General features: G+C 37.8%; 1 protein-coding gene and 1 long non-coding RNA gene across 2 annotated transcripts; both read left to right on the plus strand.

Moving 5' to 3' along the window:
- The first annotated feature begins 364 nt into the window (after nucleotides 1–364).
- Nucleotides 365–7,220, plus strand: LOC118804013. The gene is made up of 4 exons (XR_005006952.1): nucleotides 365–386; nucleotides 849–930; nucleotides 5,660–5,778; nucleotides 6,159–7,220. It is a non-coding gene; the product is annotated as an uncharacterized LOC118804013 (long non-coding RNA).
- Nucleotides 7,221–13,908: 6,688 nt separating this feature from the next.
- LOC118804011 (NAD(P)(+)--arginine ADP-ribosyltransferase 2-like) lies at nucleotides 13,909–16,467 on the plus strand. The gene is made up of 4 exons (XM_036564602.1): nucleotides 13,909–13,996; nucleotides 15,090–15,186; nucleotides 15,265–15,339; nucleotides 15,531–16,467. The coding sequence occupies exons 2-4, from the start codon at nucleotides 15,097–15,099 to the stop codon at nucleotides 16,299–16,301; spliced, it is 936 nt and encodes a 311-aa protein (XP_036420495.1). The 5' UTR covers nucleotides 13,909–13,996; nucleotides 15,090–15,096; the 3' UTR covers nucleotides 16,302–16,467.
- Nucleotides 16,468–20,708: the final 4,241 nt, after the last annotated feature.

Raw genomic sequence — 20,708 nt, forward strand, 5'->3', positions numbered from 1 at the left:
TCATGTTTAAAAACTTTAAAAACTGACTCTCACTCTTGCTCTCTTTCTCTCTCTCTCTCTCTCTCTCTCTCTCTCTCACACACACACACACACACACACACACACACACACAAATTCCACACACCTAGCAGAATTTTAAATTATTATTAAATATTATCAAATATTGAATATTTCTATTTTTCTATTCTAATGTGTAAAGATAGCCCTATTTTAACATCATTAACTGAAAGCAAAGATTTTTCAGAGCAATAAAAAAAGGAAACAAAAAAAAAAAATCATAATGTGAAGTCATTTCCTGCAAATTCCTGAAACACGTCAAGCTGTCAGTGTCTTATAAAGACCCAGAGAGCTCAGTGGAGCAGAAGCAGCTTCTACCAGATCAAAAGGTAAGACTGAACATTTCACATGTTTCATATAGAAATTCTGTCATGTGCAAAAGTTTGGGCACCCCTGGTCAAATGACATGTTCTTTTGATTTTGTAGGTGAAAATTAGTTCACACAGTATTTGGAAACTAAATGATTTGCTGAATAATAAAATGATGTAATCAGTATGAAATGTTCCTCTCAGACACCAAATCTCAGCTAAACTGAAGACGATATTAGAGAAACCAGATTCAGACTCTGTTCATGGGTCACTATTTATCAGCCATGTTGTCTTCAACTGAAATCACTGTTGCTGAGTCCTGTGAGCTTTTATAGCTCTTTATTAGTTTCTTAATTTTATTTCTTATACTTTTACATGTACAACAGCCAAAGTAAGTGAGTTCAAAATACACCACTGTTTGTCTTGTGGACTGTTACTTACAGTGAGACCACCTGTAAGCCCACCTGTATCTGTTCACTTTAGGAAGATAATAAAAATGCTGAACTCAACTGCAATGATGCGTCTCTTCATCCTCCTCATCCTCGCTGTACACACAGCTCCAGCGGTAAGAAGTGGAATTTATATATGTTGTCCAAATTGTTTATTTTAATGCAAAGATGAACCTTTTTTTTATTTCGGACTCCAGAGCAAAAAGAAACGGCAGGGCTGCTATTCACTGTCACAGATGTTCCTAAAGAATGTTGTAAACTGATATTTTTTAATTTGTAGTCTGAGACTACCATATTTTACTACCATAAAATTTTGAAACTATTACAAAATGAAAGGTGCTTAAAGAGGAATTCCACCTCTTACATTTTTGTACAATTAAACAATTTAGATGTTAACAGACTCATTCAGAGTGGTTTGGTGTGAAACGCTCTGTTCTAGATAAACTTACTGAGTCAGAATTGTTCACAGTGGTGGTGATAGGAACCAGACGTCCACCCCTTAAAGCTCCCTCACAGAAAGTTATTACATGAAATGGTTATGAATTCACTGCCTGATGACTGAGACATTGTTTTATGATAGTTTTAAAAAAAATTGGCCTAAAATGCATTGTTTTTAAAATGAATGGTAGAGGAACAAAATAGTCCCCAAAGAAAACGTATTATTTTCAGATTTTCCACCATTTTTCCTTTATCATCATTCCATATAAACTCAGAAGACTCATGTAGGTTCACTGGTGGTTTTGGATAGTAAATAAAGTGTTTATATTTGTGTTGTGGTCAGGGTGACTCCTGGTTCCTATCACCACCACTGTAAAGACATCTGTGTCTCTACATCAACCATTTCAAATAAAATGATTTTATTTTCATCTCAACAATAGAAATATGTAGATATTTTGAAAAAATGGTGGAATTCCGTTTTACAAATGTGTCTTGAGATGACATGCTGACTGCTGGGCATGTAGCAGCTATTATATGCATCATTAGCATTCTTTTTAATAATGAGATGAATGAGTTCATAATGGCTTTTGTTTGGTTTCAGATCACTATGAATTTATATCTCAACTCCATTGATGATGAATTTATGGGATGCAAAGAAGCAATGTATTGTTTTGTTACTAAACAGTTACTGAATAAAGAGTTGAGCTCCAATGAGGATTTCAGCATTGATTGGAATGATGCCAAAAAAGACTTTGGTTTAGAAAATATATCAGACTCTGCTTTAACAAGGGAGAACTTGACAAACACAGCCCTTCGAGCGTACACCAGAGACAACATTTACAGTGAACTTAATGATAAAATGCGTGAGGGTAGAGGGACCTACATGACCAACTTTGGGTTGATCTCTTTACACTTTCTGATGACAGATGGTATCCAAACTCGCAATGCCAAACAATGTCCTCAGTACAAGTGCCAAACCACTTACCGTCGCACGAACACTGAGATCGACATAACGGACACCTTAGTGCGATTTGGTAGTTTTGCTTCTTCTTCACTTGATCCTACACTGGAAGACTTTGGAAAAGAGACCTGTTTTATCATCACTACATGCTACGGTGCTGATATAGCAGACATATCAGACTATCCAGGGGAGGCTGAAGTGCTGATACCCCCTTATGAAGTGTTTAAATATGAACCTGTCACAGCTAAGCCACCATACTTTAGTAAATGTAGACGTGTTTACAAACTGCACAGTGTAGGTAAGATTAGCATCATGAAATGTCAACTGGTTAATAGGGGTAATACAGGCTGATTCGCTTTGACTGTCTGATGATTTATGTCATGAAACAATCATTAGATATGAAAATGTGAAAGATGAAGATCAGCACATAAAATGAATTGTGTAATTCTTGCTCCTTTCTGGACTGTCATGTGTAACTTCTAAAAAACCAATAAAAAGACTGAAGCATGACTGATATTATATTTGCCCTTTAGCATCGTTACCATCCAATATATTTTTTTTTTTTAAGAAAAATGTTGTTATAGCTCAAAACGTTTACTGTTGTAGGAAGCAGAATTGACAGGGCCAGGTGTGTGTGTGGGGTCAAGGGGCATTTGACCGATACCCCATCAATTTTTTGAGATACTTATATCAAAAAGAAAATCTCTGCTCTCTCTAAACTGCACATCTCTGACTTATAGACACAAAACTAAAAATAACTCAGCTGCAGAACCAATCACAGTCTCCATTTGAGCAGAGAGGCGGGACTTTTCTCACACAGTAAAACCACTGTGAGTTGGTGTTCAGTGAGAGGAGCTGCAGCTCACTAATCTGGTCAATATGGTCTTACTGTCATACACTAACTAACTAATGTTAAAGGAATATTTCTTAACTAAGGACGCCTTCACACCTACATTGTTTGGTTACGGCTCATCACACTTATTCTTTAGTTTTGTTTGCTTTGAAGTGTGAACACGACCTTTGTTCAGGTAAAAAGATCACTGGCCTCAGTCCACTTTAAAGCTGTTTTCCCATCTGGTTTGTTTTCAGCAGAGTTTGGGTTTTTTCTTCTTCAAATGGTTTAGTAGGTTTCAGCCATTGACAGTATATATAAAATGGACTCAGTCATCCCTGTTTTTATACATTTCAACACTTTTGAACTCCAGTTTTAGGACTTCTTATCTTTCTTTTTCCTTTTTTTTTAAACCGTGCATAACAATATGTAGCTTATGCTTATCACACACATATACAATGAACTGCACATAAAGATGATGAAAACAAACAAAAACAAAGACTGCTAGGGGTTGAAATGATTCACAATCATGTAAACACTTTAAAATAAAAATGTCCTTCCACTAATGACTAAGATTATTCAGATCCCAAGCTTTTGTTTGGTTTAAAAAAAAATATGTGAAAGAAGAGAACTGTTTAACTTCTAGCTGAAAGCTTTTCATTTTTCTTGGTGGTTTTCTGTCAAGATTATTGTCTGGTACAGTGTTAAAATCTCCTCCTAAAACTAAAAAAGCGCTGGGAGCTCTATTTAACCACATAATATTTATTCACCCATTAAGTCAAACAGATAATCATTTTAGTTGGGAGTGTTTTAACTATAAACATTAATTATTACAACAATACTTGGTTGTTTGAAAGGACCAGAAGAAAGAACCGTCCTTGTGGAAGATCATAGCAGTGTAAGACAATGACATTACAGGAAAGTATCCTGTAGAACAGCGACACCTGCTCTGTGCTCTGTTCCCTGAGCCTGTCATAAGTTGTTGTCTGATGGAAGCTCGTCAGCAGCAAAATTAAAATTAAAATATAATATGTAAAATGAATGTATTTAAATGTAAATTTCATACTCTTACATGCAATTTTTGGCTCAAAATAAAAAAATTCAAATTCAGATTTACTCTTTTAATTTGCTAATTGGTGCACTAGTACTGCTTTTTCATTTACACAGAGATTTAGATGCCTTATGACTTGCTTTATTTAAATTAAAATGTATTCAATTATACAATAATAGTGTCAAAATAATCAGTAAAATGTTACTGATTTTATATGCATTTGCATTCTTTAATAATTCATTTGAAATTTCAAGATCAAAGAGAACACCAGGCTAGAAAGAGGGAAAAATTCTAATGCAAAAAGGGAAACATCAGCCAGTCACCTGACCTCCACCTGCCATAAACAAATACATTCTACATACAAATAAACAATAAAAAGCATGAAAACAATAAATTCATGAAAAAAAGTCAAAAATGTCTTTAAAAAAAAAAACTAAAATGTCTTTGCCCACTTTATGAATTTTTTTACTGTGGTTGTTTTTGCTTGTTTTAAGAAATAATAAACAAAAAATAAACAAAATTATCTGCCAATACACACTTTTAAAAAGATGATTCTTCAAGATGTCTTAAAGACTCTGGTTTTATATGGAACTATGAACACTCAAGACCCATTTGCATGCTTATGTGGTTCTTTGTATGGTGAAATGGTTCTTCAGATTGATGAAGAATGGGTTGTAAATGGTTCTAGGTAGCATCAAAAATGGTTCCTCTGTTGTTGCTTGACATCGTAATAATAGCTGAACCCTTTTTGGTGCTATATAGAACCATATATAACACATTCTCCATTAATCTGAAGAACCATTGTTGTTCCTCTTCTGCTTTACTGTGTTTCTTCTACTTATTGAAGATAACAGGAAAAGCTTTAACCTTAGGGTGAGAGTTTTCACTTATGTCAGCACATCTATGAAAAACATGCTTGTGTGTGGCTATAAATATATATATTCTGTATAAACATTTACACTTTCGAGAGTGAAGTGAAAGCCAGAATCTCTCCTGGGCTTCTGATGGAGAAGCTTCAATGAAAACCCGTTTGAACAGAAGACAATACTGATCATTTTTTAATTACTTTATTAGCAGAACATCCACCACACTCATTACATTGAAAAAACTATGGGACTATGTATTAAAAGGTAATTAACAGAGATTAGTAAGCTAAATATTTACTAAACCATAGGGTAATTTCCACTGGGAGGTGTTGGTCCTAAACTCTATTCACCAAATTTCAACTTCTGAAAATATTTACATCTTTTTATATTATACAAAGTATTGCTCCAGTGATCTCTTTCCTGTGCATACTGAGCATTCTTTTCTTGTTTGATTTTGATGTTTTGCTCTGATCTTTTGTAGTTTTAGCTCAGTGTTTTTTCTCCTGTTTAATATTGGACTGTCCCTGGTTTTTGCTCTTTGAGTCATGTTTTCATATTACTGTGCAATACTGTGGTATTGATCCTGGCCTGTATCAGTAGTGTGAATTTGGATTTTCCTGTTTATAGTAAAAGTCCTTTGAATCTGTGTGTGTTTGACCCAACCTGATTCATCACAAAACACTTCACCTGAATCAAGGATGGCAGATGCAGAGGCTCTCCAGAGGGTCATAGCCAACCTTGACCAGCTACTAAGTCAACACCAGCAACTGCTAGAAGAGTCGTCACAATCCCTGAAGAATCTGGCTCATCAGCAAGGTGAGCAGCAAGATCAGCTGTCATGGCTGGTTACGAGTATGAAGGAACTCACTACTCAGTTGAAAAATGCCGAGGATTTTTGTTACAGTGCTCTTTTTTTTAGTAATTCCCCTATTAGTTCAGATCAGGCCAAGATAGCCTTTGTGGTCTCATGCCTCACTAAAAAGGCTTTGGAATGGACCATGGTGGTATGGCCACCATAGTCCATTCCTATCTGGCTGTCAACCAGTGACTTCAGGTTTGCTGAAGGGTGCAAAATATTGACTATGGGTCCTTATGGGTCCTGATTTAGAAAAAAAATCAATGAAGTCACATACCAGTTAGACTTGCTGCTTAGTACCGTGTTTCACATTCTTTCCTTCTCAAATCTGTCATTTCAGGTATATGAAGGTACCTCCACCAGCAGAGGTTGGCAGACAGGGTGATATCTGACAGCTGTTGGACTGTAGGTGTGGAGGGACCCTTCAATATCTCATGGACTGGGAGGGATATGGACCTGAGGAGCAGTGTTGGTTACCAGCCAGGCATATCCTAGACCCTGCACTTATAGCTGGCTTTCACTGGCAGTTTCTCGAACGGCTTGCTCCCCATCTTTGGAGTCATCCCAGGGGACATCCCTTGGATTTATGGTCTAGTTGTGTCAGCGGTTGCTCCGGTGGTTCTCCTGTCGAGGACTTCAGTCGTGTGGGTGGTAGTTGTCATGGGTGTCCTCATTCCTCGGACAAATAGGACTCCTCCTGTATCCAGCATTTCTGCTCATGCAGTATGCACAGATTACGCTGCTCCTGATACTACAGGTTGGGGTATATTTCCATTTGGGGGAGCTGTGGCTGCTTTTCAGAAAATCTACTTTCTAAGATATGCAAAAATTTGCCAAGGAAACCAGTGAAGTGCTGAAGCCTATCCCAGCGGTCACTGGGCAGAAGGCAGGAAACACCCTAGAGGAATACTTTAAATCATTTCTATAATATCTGTAATTGAACTTAATCATTATACATTGTTTTTCTTTTTTTTCAGGCAATCATGTTTAAAAAAAAACAAACAAACACACACACATAGCAGAAACATTAAATATTATTAAATATTCAGTATTTCTATTTTTCTACTCTAATGCATAAAGACAACATCAGTAAAAGATCAGTAACAAAAATGAAACATTTTGGCTCTATCAGAGAAAATGCAAAGAAAAAAGCAAACAAGGAAAAAAGTTATCGCCATGTGATGTCATTTCATGCTAATTCCTGAAACATGTCAAGCTGTCTGTGTCTTATAAAGACCCAGAGAGCTCTGTGGAGCAGAAGCAGCTTCTACCAGAGTAAAAGGTAAGACTGACCATTTCACATGTTTCTCATAGCTTTTTATTAGTATCACATGATTTTGTGTTTCTTGTACTTTTACGTGTACAAGTAACAGCCAAAGCAAGTGTTTAACATCTGAGTTCATATACAAACTGTTTCTCTCATAGACTATTAAGTACAGTGAGCTCACCTGTAAGCCCACCTGTATGTGTTCACTTTACAACAATAATGAAGATGCTGAACTCAACTGCAATGATGCGTCTCTTCATCCTGCTCATCCTCGTGGCTCATCCTCATCTACACGGCTTCAGTGGTAAGAAGTGGAAGAAGTGTTGTCCGAATTATTTATTTTACTGTAGACAAAGATTTACCTTTTTATTTTTCAGGCTCCAGAGCAAAACAACAGGGCAAAGCATCAACTGTCTCCTGGAAAAATGGTTGTCATGCTATTCCCTGTCACAGATATTCCTAGAGAATGTTGTAGACTGACATTAAGGGCTCAGTGTACTTTTAATTTGTAGTTTGAAGCTGCAGTAAAAATTTAAAACTATCATGAAAGATGTCGCTTAAAGGGAAATTCCACCTTTTTCTGCATAATCAAACACTTCAAATGATATGGTTATGAATACACTGCCTGATGTCTGAGACAAGTTCGTGGTGGAGGAAGAAATTATTATTCAACCAGTGTTTTAAAACTGTACTGCATGTACTTAGTGACTGAGCTGAGACTGTGAGGGATGCAGTGCTAATGTAGATCTGGATTTCATCAGTATAACAGTGGAAATTAAGCCCATGATTTCAAATGATCTGACCTAGTAGATGTATAATATAAAAAAGGATATGTCCAAATGTCCAAGGACAGAACCTTGGAGCACTCCTTGAACAAGTGGAGCAGTGGATGACTCATGTGGACCTATAAACGGTTGCCTGTTAGGATCATAGGATCAAAACCAAGCCTGAAATGCCTATTAATGAAAGTATGGAAATAAGTCTGTAATGACACGTCATCTTTATGCCGTTTGGAAAACAAGTCATCTTTTACTCACTTAGCTATTCACAGTAACAGAAATCTTGAAAAGAATGGCCCAAACATTTGCATGCCACTGTATTCTGTCTGAACATTCACACCTTCAAGAGTGAGGTTTAAACCAAAATCTGTCCCAGGCTCCTGATGGAGAAGCTTTAATAAACACTCATTCAGACTCACGGCTGAAAATTGCTGAATCCAGGGCGGTCACCCCACATTAAAAGGAGAGTGATTCCTTGTGCTGAGTGAGACACTCTAACTGGTTCTGGTATACTGACTCACCTCTGTGACGGGGTAAGGTCAATTTTATTGTCTTTGCTCATTTGGAGTTTTAAGGTTTGGAACCTCGTTTTGAGGTCTGGTGCCTCAATAGTATCAGGGACACTAGACAGGTGAGTCAGTATAGGTCCTTTCACATGTGCTTTCTTCTGTGCTCCAATATATATTGTCCTTTTGTTGTATCAGCTGTATTGTCTTACAGTTGTGTGTTCTTTGATGTTTTATCTGTATTGTTCTTGCTGAGGTGAGAACATCTTCACCCTCCCCTGACCCAAGAGCTCCTTCACCTTCTTCCCCAACCTTTTGATTCTTCCCACTTCACCTTCCCCTTTGCTTCCTCACCTGACCCACAGTATCTCAACGTAAACCAGGTCAGACTATGTATTCATGGGACTGGTGACAGACTGATGACCAAGCTGTGCCCGTGCATGATTCTCTGCATGCACATGAATAAAACTCAGGTGACTGGATGTTCAGGTTCTGACTCCTCCTGCCAAATTTCTAACCATACCACCAGTCTTTTCTGTGATGCTGGAGTGCATCTGGTAGAAAAGTGAGGTTTTAGGATCAAAAGTCTTTCATTTCAGAGAGTGGACTCTCCTGGAAGTCTAGTGTATGTAAGGAAAAGTAAGATATGGACTGTTTGTGTGCATGTCTATCTTCCAATTGAAAAAAAAGAAATCAAACTGTGGAATTGTTTTTCACAGGAGGAAAGAGAGAGAGAAAGTAACTGAGTCTGCATAATTATAAAAATTGCTAAAATGGGAAATGGAAACTCAGAAAAGGAAAGAAGGGATTCTGGTCCCCCACATAATAAAGACATAAAAAGTAGATGAGAAAAAAAATGAAATTATGAAATAAAGCTGAACAAGAATGTGAAAAGATACGATCCCACTGGACAGAAGTCCACCATCTGACCATCCATATCTATCGGCACTGGAGATTCCTGAGATGAAGGCCATGATCCAGAATATTCAAGACCCAAAGACAAACACTGAAGGCTGCATCAATGACATGAATGCCCTAGATGACTTATAGACTTTAACCAATGTGGAATGGACTCATGTCAACAGAAAAGCGGACAGCTTTGTGGATCGCTGGATGGCTTTTTGGATCGCCGGTTCCACTTAGTTGAAGCACACTGTGGTATGGCTAACAAAGCCACAAAGGGACAATATGGTTCACATGTGCTTTAGCATTGCTAGAATGGCTAAACAGACACACATAGGCTGGAAGCCAAATCTTACGCTGGACTTGCCATGCACGCCAAGCAAAGTGTAGCAGGGAGCAACACTTCAGAAGGTACAGCTGATATACTATCAAAACTGTGACTCCAACATGGAGTGGGCAGAATGCTGGATGTGGACTGCCCTGGGAATGAGAATGAGGCAAAGATCGAGATGCAGGTAGGCCCAGTGATGGGACTCATTTTAATTGTGGCAAACATGGTCATAGGGCCAGAGAATGCCCTGATAATCAACAACAGCACCCTAACTTTACTGTTTTCAATCATATGCCTAAATAGCATGAGGCAGGAGAGCAGACCAAACAATTACTCAAAGTGACCAACATCTCTACTGTTGAACCACAATTTATTTTGTCTGTTAATGGTAAAGAAGTCCTCTTCCTAGTTGACACAGCTGCCACACAATCAGTTCTTGGAAAGGGAGCTGCTCTGAATATCTCCTGACTCCTTTGAGCCTGTTTCCTTCTTTAACACTCTCTTGCTTCCTCTTCTGCCACAAAAATGGATCTGAAACTCTGGCATATACATTGTTAGTGGAACTGTGCCACAGCATCCTGGCTTGATTCCAGCGGGCGTTTTCAACCATTGCCACACAATATTGTGCCCCGTGCCAAACATGTCTCCAAATTAATCTAGGGAAAGGCATTAAAACAGTACAGCACGCAAATCAAACACACACACACACACACACACACACACACACACACACACACACATATCATCTAAACCGCTTATCCTTCTGGGTGCAAATCAAACACTGATTTTTAATTTTTGAACATTTAATGTTTGGCTTTATTGAACTTACCCCTGCCCAAGGTTTATCATACTGTTTGGTGGTCATTTGCATGACCTCTAACTATCCTGTGTTTTCCTTGCATGAAACAAGATGCAGCAGGTGTGGCAAGATGCCTCCTGATGGATGTTCTCCCGAGATGGGAGGGTGCCGAGGAAAATTTCTTTGTCTAATGGTACCCAAATTTCTTCAAATAACGGTGCCCATTTTGTGAAGAGTTATTTCACATCTTTCAGAAGGGCTCAGATTCAATCTGAAAATATATTGTGCTTATTGTTCCCAATCTGGTGGTGCAGTAAAATGACTGAATCAATCAATCAGACGAAGATGACCAAAGTTTCCCTTGATAAAGGCCATAATTAGGTACAGGCAATTTCTGTAGTACTATGCACACACAAGGGCAGGCTAATTGACAGACAGGCATCTGGCCAGATGAAGTGGTCACAGGGTTTGTAGCAACCCCAGCTGAAGAATGGCCAACTCAAGAACTGATGATTCATGATGATTTCAGTTCCAGAGCTAGATCAAAACAACAAAAATAAAAGGGGATTTGTAACCTTATCTGTAATAGAGGACATATTCTGATAAAGCATGTTTTATTCCTTGAGATTACTCATAACAGTGCACAAGCAAGACGTTTCATCGTAAAATGCTTTTAAAGACAGTCTTACATGTACACTCAAATGAAAAGCTGAGGCATAAATGAATAACTAAAAATGAGAAAACACCTCTTATTTCAGGGACATTTACAGGGTTTCCTATGATAACTACATGTTCACAGGTTCAAGCTGCTCTTCACAACCCGGTTGAGGGACAGCTTCACTGCCTAGAAGGGGACAGCTGGGTGGTAGTGAGGGTTCTAAGGAGAAAGGCCTGTAACTGACCTGGAAAGCACTCTCAACCACTCCAACTGCAGTCCGAGTAACTGAAAGGGAGACGTGAATCCACTGCTCACAGTGTCATAAGGTCATCAAACCAGATGAAGGTCTGCCCCTAACCAAGGCACTGGCAGAGGAATTTCCGGTGGGAAACCAACTTGGGTCAGAAATGTAAGGACGCCTCAACTGGCAGGAAGGAGAAGTTGTTGAGTTGAGCTAAATGAACACTTCTCTGAGGGTGCAACAGCCATATTGTAAGCTATGATAATAGTTGTTTGTCATGCTTTACATCAGCTGTCATGCTTCTATCTGGCTTGGTCTGTTCAGAGGCTGATCTCCTACAAATCACTTCCCAGGATGCAACAGTGAATCACGTGACTAACACATCAGAGACATCGGCCAATCATGAGCCATTCCAGAGAGCTGCTTGTTATCTATGAGCTCTTTAAATACGGTAGGCAGTTAGTTAATCATGACCAACAGGGGAAAATAGAAAATTCTATATGTCTTAGTACTGTAAGAGGGAGGTGTGTGTCATGTGCTCAACACGTTCTGCTGCATTTTTATCCCTAACAGTGATTTTGACTCTACTGGTGTTTAATATTTTTTCTTTCTTTATATTGCCTTTATTACTCAGGTATTCTGCCTTATTGTTGAGGAATGTGGTGATTGGTGATTTAAACTCCATTATATTGTCGGCATGTAACCATTATGTTCTGACAGGCTGACTCTGTCCTGACTGGTTTGATCAACAATTGACAATTAAGGCTTTGATCAAGAACGGTACGCTCTGAAACATTAGATCAGAAAAGGCCAGGAGCTTATATGAACCGATGTCTTGATAAATTCCAGAACAGTTAGTATTTTTGAAAGCCTCAGTTTGCAGTTAGGGTCCTGAGTTGTTCCTCTTCTGCTTTACTGTTTTTCTGCTTTTTGAGGATAACAGGAAAGGCCTTAACCTTATGGCGAGAGTTTTCACTTATGTAAGCATATCTGTTAAAAAACATGCTTGTGTCCAACTATATGTATATATATATCACTGTTGTCAGAAGAAAACGTTGTATCTCCATTTTCACCGTTTTTCAGTTTTTGACATAATTTAAAAATACCTGTTACCCTTTACATTATATGTAAATTTCATGTTGAATAGACTAAAAGAAATGATCTAAAATGACTTGGAAAAAAGTCTGGTTCCACTTACTTACATTAAAAGTAAAGTAGGTTTTTTCCTTCTCCTGTAAAGTTACCATTTTGTAGATACGAGGTTTTTTTCTGACAACAGCGATATATATATATATATATATATATATATATATATATATATATATATATATATATATATATATATATATACACACACACACACACACACACACATACTTTAGGAGCCATTTACACAGAAATCCACAAAATCCCAAAGGCTTCACAATCTTTGTCTCACAACTGCATATGACAGTGTTAAGGTGTGTAGAACTGTAGTGTGTTATTATGTAAATCTCTGGGTTCATCAGAATCTCATGTTGGAGGTGATAATCATAACTCAACATTACAATGATCTGAATTTTTCATATCTAACATTAATATAACCCATGTTTTTTTCCCATCAGTAGTTTTTACTGCCAGTCAACTGACTACTTGAGGCTTGAGGAATTTTTGAGGAAGCCTTTAGATCATTGTGCTGCTAGAAGAGCAAACATCAGTTTTTTAGTCTCCTGGCAGAAGCAGCTACATTTTACTCTGGGAACTGATGTTCTGGATCCCAGCAGCATTCATGACACCATAGATTCTACCAAGATCTCCAGGGCCTTTGGAAGCAATGCAGCCTTCCATGAATAAAATGATTCACTAAGCAGTAAGCAATTCAATGTAGCAATTAATAACAAGGCAGAATGAACCTCCTTAAATGGTCAGGAGTGGTTGGCAGGTCCAGGCTTCCATTCTTCTATACTATACGTTTAAATGATTTAGCCTGTTTATATTGCTAACCATAGAGTCACTGAATAGTACACTTTAATAAGCCTGGGAAATTACATATTTACACAGTTATAAGGATTTTCTGGTTATGGATACAATTTTTATGACTAAAGATCAGTTTTCCCAGACTCAGATTTTGACTAAGACTAATCATATTTCCCATTGTGGTATTTCTAATAGAGAAATATCACTGACATTACAATTTAGTCCAGGAAACTGGCCCTATAGTTATCTTGTCTTAGACAGTAACACTTATTACTACCTATTTTTCCCTCTAAATAACTCAGCAATCATGTAAAATTACCAATGTGCTGACCTCAGCTGGAATCTAAGTTTGACTTTTTTTTTAAAAAAAAAGAGCGGAAAAAAACAAAACAAAAAACAAAACTTTTTTTTTTCTCTTTTTCTTCCTTGATTTTTTCACCAAAAATACACTACAACTATCTTTCTGGTTTGACCTGTGTCTTCAGATTAATACAGTACAACAGATCAACACTGACTTAGAGGAAACTTTTTTATTTTCAAGTCATCATTCTTAAAAAAAAAAAACAACTTTTGACAAACAGTTTTGCTCTGTGAGTTAAAATGCAAAAAAAGGGAACACAGAGAACGATCAACATGTGAAGTCATTTCCTGCAAATTCCTGAACACGTCAAGCTGTCAGTGTCTTATAAAGACCCAGAGAGCTCAGTGGAGCAGAAACAGCTTCTACCAGAGTAAAAGGTAAGACTGGCCATTTCACAGCTCTTTATTACGATCTTATGATTTTGTGCAGGCAAGGAAGATGAGAATACGGAGTTTCAAAACTTTTTAGTTTGCCATGCAAGTTAAATTTCATGTATGCGAATGGCAACAATGGAAAATAAGCCTCTTTTTTTCAGACTGGGCTGGACTGTGGACCGCACAGAATCGTCACTGGCTAGACATTCATTTCAGTTTAAAGCAAACAACAGGTGATAGAACTGTCTGCTTAGCAGCTACTTCAGCTTCTTCATCTCCATTTAAGTTGAAGCAGCAAAGAACACATACATGTTTAGGGACAAGGCATTGTCAACAAAACCGGGAAATGCTTTTAGCTTTAGCTCAGGTATCGTCGCTTTTCTCGCATCTCTGGCAGGAAACTTTCCCACAAAAGTAGAACAGTTTCTTGTAAAATGCTTCTCAATGTTCGATTGTTTACGAGGCTGAAGTTGCTTCTCATTCACCAGCTTCTTGTTTGAATTTTCCTGTTCCACGTTAAATAGCACCTTTGGAAAAATTTGAATGAGAAGCTGAATTCAGCTTCACGACTTTTTGACAGTTTCTCGATACAGATTAAACGTAAACGTTAAAAGTGGAAACCAGATGTAGTGATTATAAATGCAAATAAGTCCATTCGTCTCCAAACCATAAATGTTCTTCTTAAATCTTTCTCTTTGTCGTTTCATTAGCTACTAGCTGGGTAAGATTGTTATCTGTGTTGCTATGGTGACCAGCAGTCTGTGTGCTGATCTTCAGGGTTAAAGGGTGAATTTGCATTTATACATTAACTCCAGTGTTCAGGACCATCTATTGTTATTGTTAGAACAATCAGCAGAGCTTTATTTTACTGCAAAGGAGGATTATTTTATTTTTTACATAAAAATCTAATTCTGCTGTGGAGCCGCAACAGGGCAGTAAAAGAGCCGAATGCAGCTTCAGAGCCATGTGTTGCTGACCCCCCAAAACCATTTGACTGCATTTGAGTAAAATTATAAGGCAAATTTAAAAATCATACTCAAACTCTCTTTATTACAGTAACCCCACCTGTAATCCCACCTGTTTCTGTTCACTTTAGGTCAACAATGAAGATGCTACAAGCAACTGCAATGATACGCCTCTTCCTCATCCTCATCCTCACTGTGCACATGACTGTGGCAGTAAGAAGTGGAATTGTGAGCAGTTTTATCAGCTTTGTCCAAATTGCTTGTTTTGGTGAAGACAAAGTATCACAGGTTATTTTTTCCTCATAGGCCCCAGAGCACAACAGGGCACAGCACCAAGCACCACCTCTTGGAAGCGCTGTGATCCACAGCGATATATGTATAGTATGTAGCAAACTGACATTATCAGTTCATTGTAGTTATTATTTTAAAGGATACTATTACTACGTTTAATCACTGCAAAAAGACAACCTGAAAGATGTAAAAAATGTGTCTTGAGATCTCTGCTACACATCTAGTACTTATTACATTTATCATTATTATTAATTTATAATGGGTTTTTCATTATGTTTCAGATCGAAATGGATGAATATCCAAACTCCATTGATGATAAATTTAAAAAATGCCACAAACAAATGTATAAGAAGATCACTGATAAAAATCCACAGCAGAATTTACTGGAGATTGAATTGAGTCGCAATGCAAACTTCAGTGCAGCTTGGAATAATGCCAAACATGAACTTAATTTAGGAAACAATGACAACTATAAATTATCAAACAACAAGTTGAGAGAAATAGCCCTCCGTGCTTACACCAGAGACGAAATTTATCGGCAACTTAACTGTAAAATGCGTACTGGTAAAGACAACTACACGACCGATTTTGGGCTGATCTCTTTACACTTTCTGATAACAGATGCCATACGAAACCTTAGTAAGAGAAAATGTATAACCACTTACCGTACTGTGAGGGATACACTTTCCATAACAAGCCGCTTTGTGCGATTTGGTAGTTTTGGTTCTTCTTCACGTAATCCCTCCCTGCGATTTGGAAACAAGACATGTTTTATCATCTGCACATGCAAAGGTGCAGATATATCAAAATTTTCAAAATTTGAATATGAGGCTGAAGTGCTGATACCCCCTTATGAAAAGTTTGAACCAGAACGTGTATTAGATATTCAAAAGGAATGTAGAAATCCTATTCTAAAGGATTTTTGTAAATGTGAACATGTTTACAAGTTGCGCAGTGCAGGTTCAATGAGCAACATGAAATGTGAACTGGTTGGTGAGATGAAAAGTTCTGTTTTTGAAAAACTAAAAAAGTTGTTTGGTCGAACAACTTAAGCGCTGGTTGCCTGATGATTTATGTTATGAAACAATCACTGGGTAGAAATATGTGAGCAATGTATGCACAAAGCTCTGCAGACCACTTAACATACAATAATACAATTGTATCATTCTTGTTGTGAGCCTTTCTTGACTGACTGAAGCTCTGAAAAATAAAGAATTGCAGCAAATCTGACCCCTCATGTGTGTTTTTGACCATTAATGACAGCAGCAAAACCAAAAGTACAGAACTGCAGTGTGTTTTAGTACATTTTGGGTATTAGTATTTGAAAAGACCCAGAAAACTACAAATGCATCAAAATTTCAAAATTACCTGAAAATCATAGGTGGAGCGTTGGGGAGAGCAGGAGGTTCAATCCCTATTGGCCGATTTTATGCTTCATAATACCAAACCTGTGTTCTTCTGACTGTATTATTCTAAATTATACTAACTCGATTATTCTAGTTTTAATAACTTTTGAAAATGTTATTAGGCTGTACTGTTTTTATGTTTGTTTGTATTTATTAAAAGCTACCAGCTACCATCAATCTTTGGATACAGTGCTGTGAAAAAGTATTTGCCCCCTACATGATTCCTTCTGTCTTTGCATATTTATTGAACTTATGTCAGTTCTTAAAACAAAATGTAATATAACACAAATATCACCTGAATAAACAGACAGTGAAACATGGTGGTGATAGTGTGATGCTGGGGGATGCTTTGCTGATTTAGGGCCTGGGTGACTTGCCATAATTGACAGAATCAATTCTGATCTACAACAGAAAATCCTGCAGGAGAATGTCCAGTCATCAGTCTGTGATCTGAAGCCCAAAAGTCCTGACTTGAACCCTATTGAGATGCTGTGACAGGACCTTCAATGGGCAGTTCATGCCTTGAAGCCCTCCAATGGGTTTGAATTAAAGCAATTCTGCAAAGAATAGTGGGCCAAAGTTCCAGCACAGTGATGTAAAAGCCTGATGTCCAGTTATAGGAAGCATTTGGTTGCAGTTCCTGCTGCTACAGTTGGCACAACCAGTTATTAAATTTAAGGGGCAATTACTTTTCACACAGGTGACAGTAGTGCTGACTCAGTTGTCACTATCCAGTTTAGACTAGTCCACATCAGCAGTCTTGAGATTACTTGCCTTTTAAACCAGAACAGTGTGAAATGTGAACAAGAGGTCTCTGTTTCCCCAGTATTAGTCTGAATATCTGTCCACGTTGGTTGATTACACTGTTATTCAGACTGTGTCATCTAGCTGGGTTCTTTACATTTCTACAGCTTTACTAAGACATTGGTACTCAGTACTTAAGCAGTTTTTGAGCTGCTGTTTGTTCTTCCACTCACTTATTTCACCACATTAATGATACTTTTACTGGAGGATGAGTTTAAGAATCTCTACACTCCTCTGATTTGGGCTCATCCTGAATAAAACTCTGCACTGGTGGTAAAACAGATGGCAGAAGTAACACTTAGTGTGTTTACATGCACTTAACAATCCGATGACTGAAAAAATTCAGATTTTGTCAGTAATCCGATCAACGCGTATACATGCGCTTGAGTAATTAGATAATGGGGAAACTCCGGGTCAAAATGAGTCATGAGTTTACATGAACGTAAACGTAACATAAAACTCAAACTATTTTTTAAAAAAACATCACGCTGCTTTACCTGAAAATATGAACATACATCATTTAGAAGAATATTTAAGTCCTTACTTTCTTCAAGCATGTATTTGATTTTGCTCGCTTATTTCCGGTACCACCATCTGTTTTTGCACATGCGCAGACTGAGAAAAACAAAAAACGAGAGTAAGAGTTTAGAGCACTGAGAAATCTGATTACTAAAATCCAGCTCTCTTTATCAGATTTCTTAATCAGATTTCTAGACCTTTCTCCGATCTTTGAAATCTCAGTATGCTGTTTACATGGCCATTTGAATAATCAGATAACTGCAGAAATCTGATTATGATTCTTGATTATTAAGTGCATGTAAGTGCACTGACTGTAAGACAGCTTAAGTTTCTTTTTGCTCATTTTTGTTAATCCCCTCTGTGAGTCTTTTATTTAAGTCATATATGAATGAACACAAAATGAACACACCAATATGTGAATTGGGCCTCATTTGATGAGCTCCGTCTCTTTGAGGTCCTCAATAATTGCAGTATCACTGTTTTATATTATAGGAATTTTAGAATGACTCCCCCCATTGATCTCTTACAGAGTGAGAATTCAAGAAAGGAAGATCATATAATATTAAAAATGGTCCCAGTGTTTTAAGTATCTTCTTTCTTCTTAAACTGCACAATCAAAGCTCTGAAAGTATTATTCTTTTAAAGTCCACTGATTTTCCAAACTGATTGTCTCATAATTCAGTGGTTGAGATGTAACCACAGTCATTCTGAGTGGTTTGGTGTGAAATGGTTCAGATTTGTATTAGAATCGAATTTCTTGGGGGCCAGCACCACCAAACTCCATCCTACCACCCTCTGTACCACCAAAACCAAATTCCATCCCACCACCACCAAAACCACCACATCCGGGGTTATTTTCATGAATCTGGGCTTTGTCCAGGTTATTTGTTTTCACATGAAAGAAAAGAACATTTTTTTTCTTTTTTCACTCCAGAGCAAAACAGCAGAGCAAATCGGCAAGTATCTTATGAAAATGAGGTTAGACTCTCATTCACTGCCGCAGATTGAGACAATGTTACAAACTGACGTTCAGCTCAACATAGACTTTTATCTGAAGATCTACCATGACTAAATGTTGCACTACTGAAGAAAGCATAAGAGATGTGTATAGAATATAGTCTATGGATGTCTCAAGGCATCTTAAAGGGGAAATTCCACTGATTGGTCACATTTTCAATGTGTGAGATGTAAACAGAGTCATTCAGAGTGGTTTGGTGTGAAATGGCTCAGATTTCTTAACAGTGGTGGTGATAGGAACCAGGGTCCCCATGACTACAACACAAACATAGACATTTTATTTACTATCCAAAACCACCAGTGAACCTACACGAGTCTTCTGAGTTTTATATGGGATGTTGATGGAAAATAGTGGAAAAAATAAACCAAAACAAAACAATCTCTCAAAAGTGTTGGCTCAGACATCAGGCAGTTGTTCACAACCATTTCATGTAATAACTTTCTGTGAGGGAGCTTTTAGAGGTGGACGTCTGGTTCCAGTCACCACCACTGTGAACAATCCTGACTCTGTAAGTTTCTCTAGAACAGAGCATTTCACACTAAACCACTCTGAATGTCTCCGTTTACATCTTAATTATTTAATTATGGAGACAATTTTAAGTTTTTTCAGCTACAATCTTTTCCCCTTTACACCAGCAGACACTCACAGAATAAATTCCTCCTCTAAGGGTTTTGATGACCAGGTGCGAAGAGCCTAAAATCATCCAGTTAAAGTGCTTTGTAGAAATAAAAGTTGAGTCAAAAAGTCATATTTTCAAATATGCAGTATTGAGTTCCCTACAGAACTGCAGTGGATCTTCTTAGTACATCCAGCATATATCAGTACAGGACGGGAGGTTTGTACAGCTCTGTTCTTCTCTTTTTCATTTTGGTCTAAAATGAAATGCTAGAGCTCCAAAGTGATGAACAGTAAAGCAGAAATAGAGCTGAAACAGCACAGCAGAATAGCATTTAACTAAAAGAAAGAAAAAATAACAATATAATGTACATAATATAGTAATGTTGGTGACTAAGGTGTCATGTCATCACTGAGATATTTTAAATAAAACTTTTGAAAATATTAAGTAGCAAACAAATCCATCAAAATGGGACCTGAATATCAGTGGCAGTTTGAGGGAGAGCAGAACACTCTGTGCTGGCCAGACCTGCAATTCTATGCTTTACGGTGTTAAAATGAACATGACTGAACACAATACAATGTGAAAACAATAACATGACTTGTAGGTTATATCAGAAAACAATAAAATAGGCTAATACAGCTGGAATGGTTGCTAAAGACTGAAGGGGGCTCAGTGGGAAGACTTAGGACCACATGGACTGTAGAGCTGTCATGGTCATGTGTTAGTTGATTCCCTAATATTAATGTGCATGGATTTCTCTAAATTTCACAGTGAAAATCAGGTCTTTAAAGGAGAAAGACAGCCCTGTTACAGAGCGGGTTGTCGAGTTCTGAGGAGCATAGAGCATGAAAGCCACCAATGCGCTCCTCATCAATAACTGCAGATTTCTGAAACTCCTCTGAATTAACATCAGCACAAAAACTGCGCCGGGAGCTTCATGGCAGGGTTTCCATGGCCGAGCAGCTGCATGCAGCCTTACATCACCAAGCACAATGACAAGTGTTGAATGGAGTGGAGTAAAGCGCCCCTGCTGGACTCTGGAGCAGTGGCAATGTATTCTGTAGAGTGATGAATCACACCTCTCTATCTGGCA

Source organism: Colossoma macropomum, unplaced genomic scaffold (genome assembly GCF_904425465.1).
Source record: "Colossoma macropomum unplaced genomic scaffold, Colossoma_macropomum, whole genome shotgun sequence".
In the NCBI taxonomy this organism is placed as follows: Eukaryota; Metazoa; Chordata; class Actinopteri; order Characiformes; family Serrasalmidae; genus Colossoma; species Colossoma macropomum.

Coding starts and splice junctions, on each gene's coding strand:
- LOC118804011 (XM_036564602.1), top strand. CDS start 15,097: ATGAAGATGCTACAAGCAACTGCAATGATACGCCTCTTCCTCATCCTC. Junction 15,187..15,264: donor TGGCAGTAAGAAGTGGAATT/GTGAGCAGTTTT, acceptor TTTTCCTCATAG/GCCCCAGAGCACAACAGGGC. Junction 15,340..15,530: donor TCCACAGCGATATATGTATA/GTATGTAGCAAA, acceptor ATTATGTTTCAG/ATCGAAATGGATGAATATCC.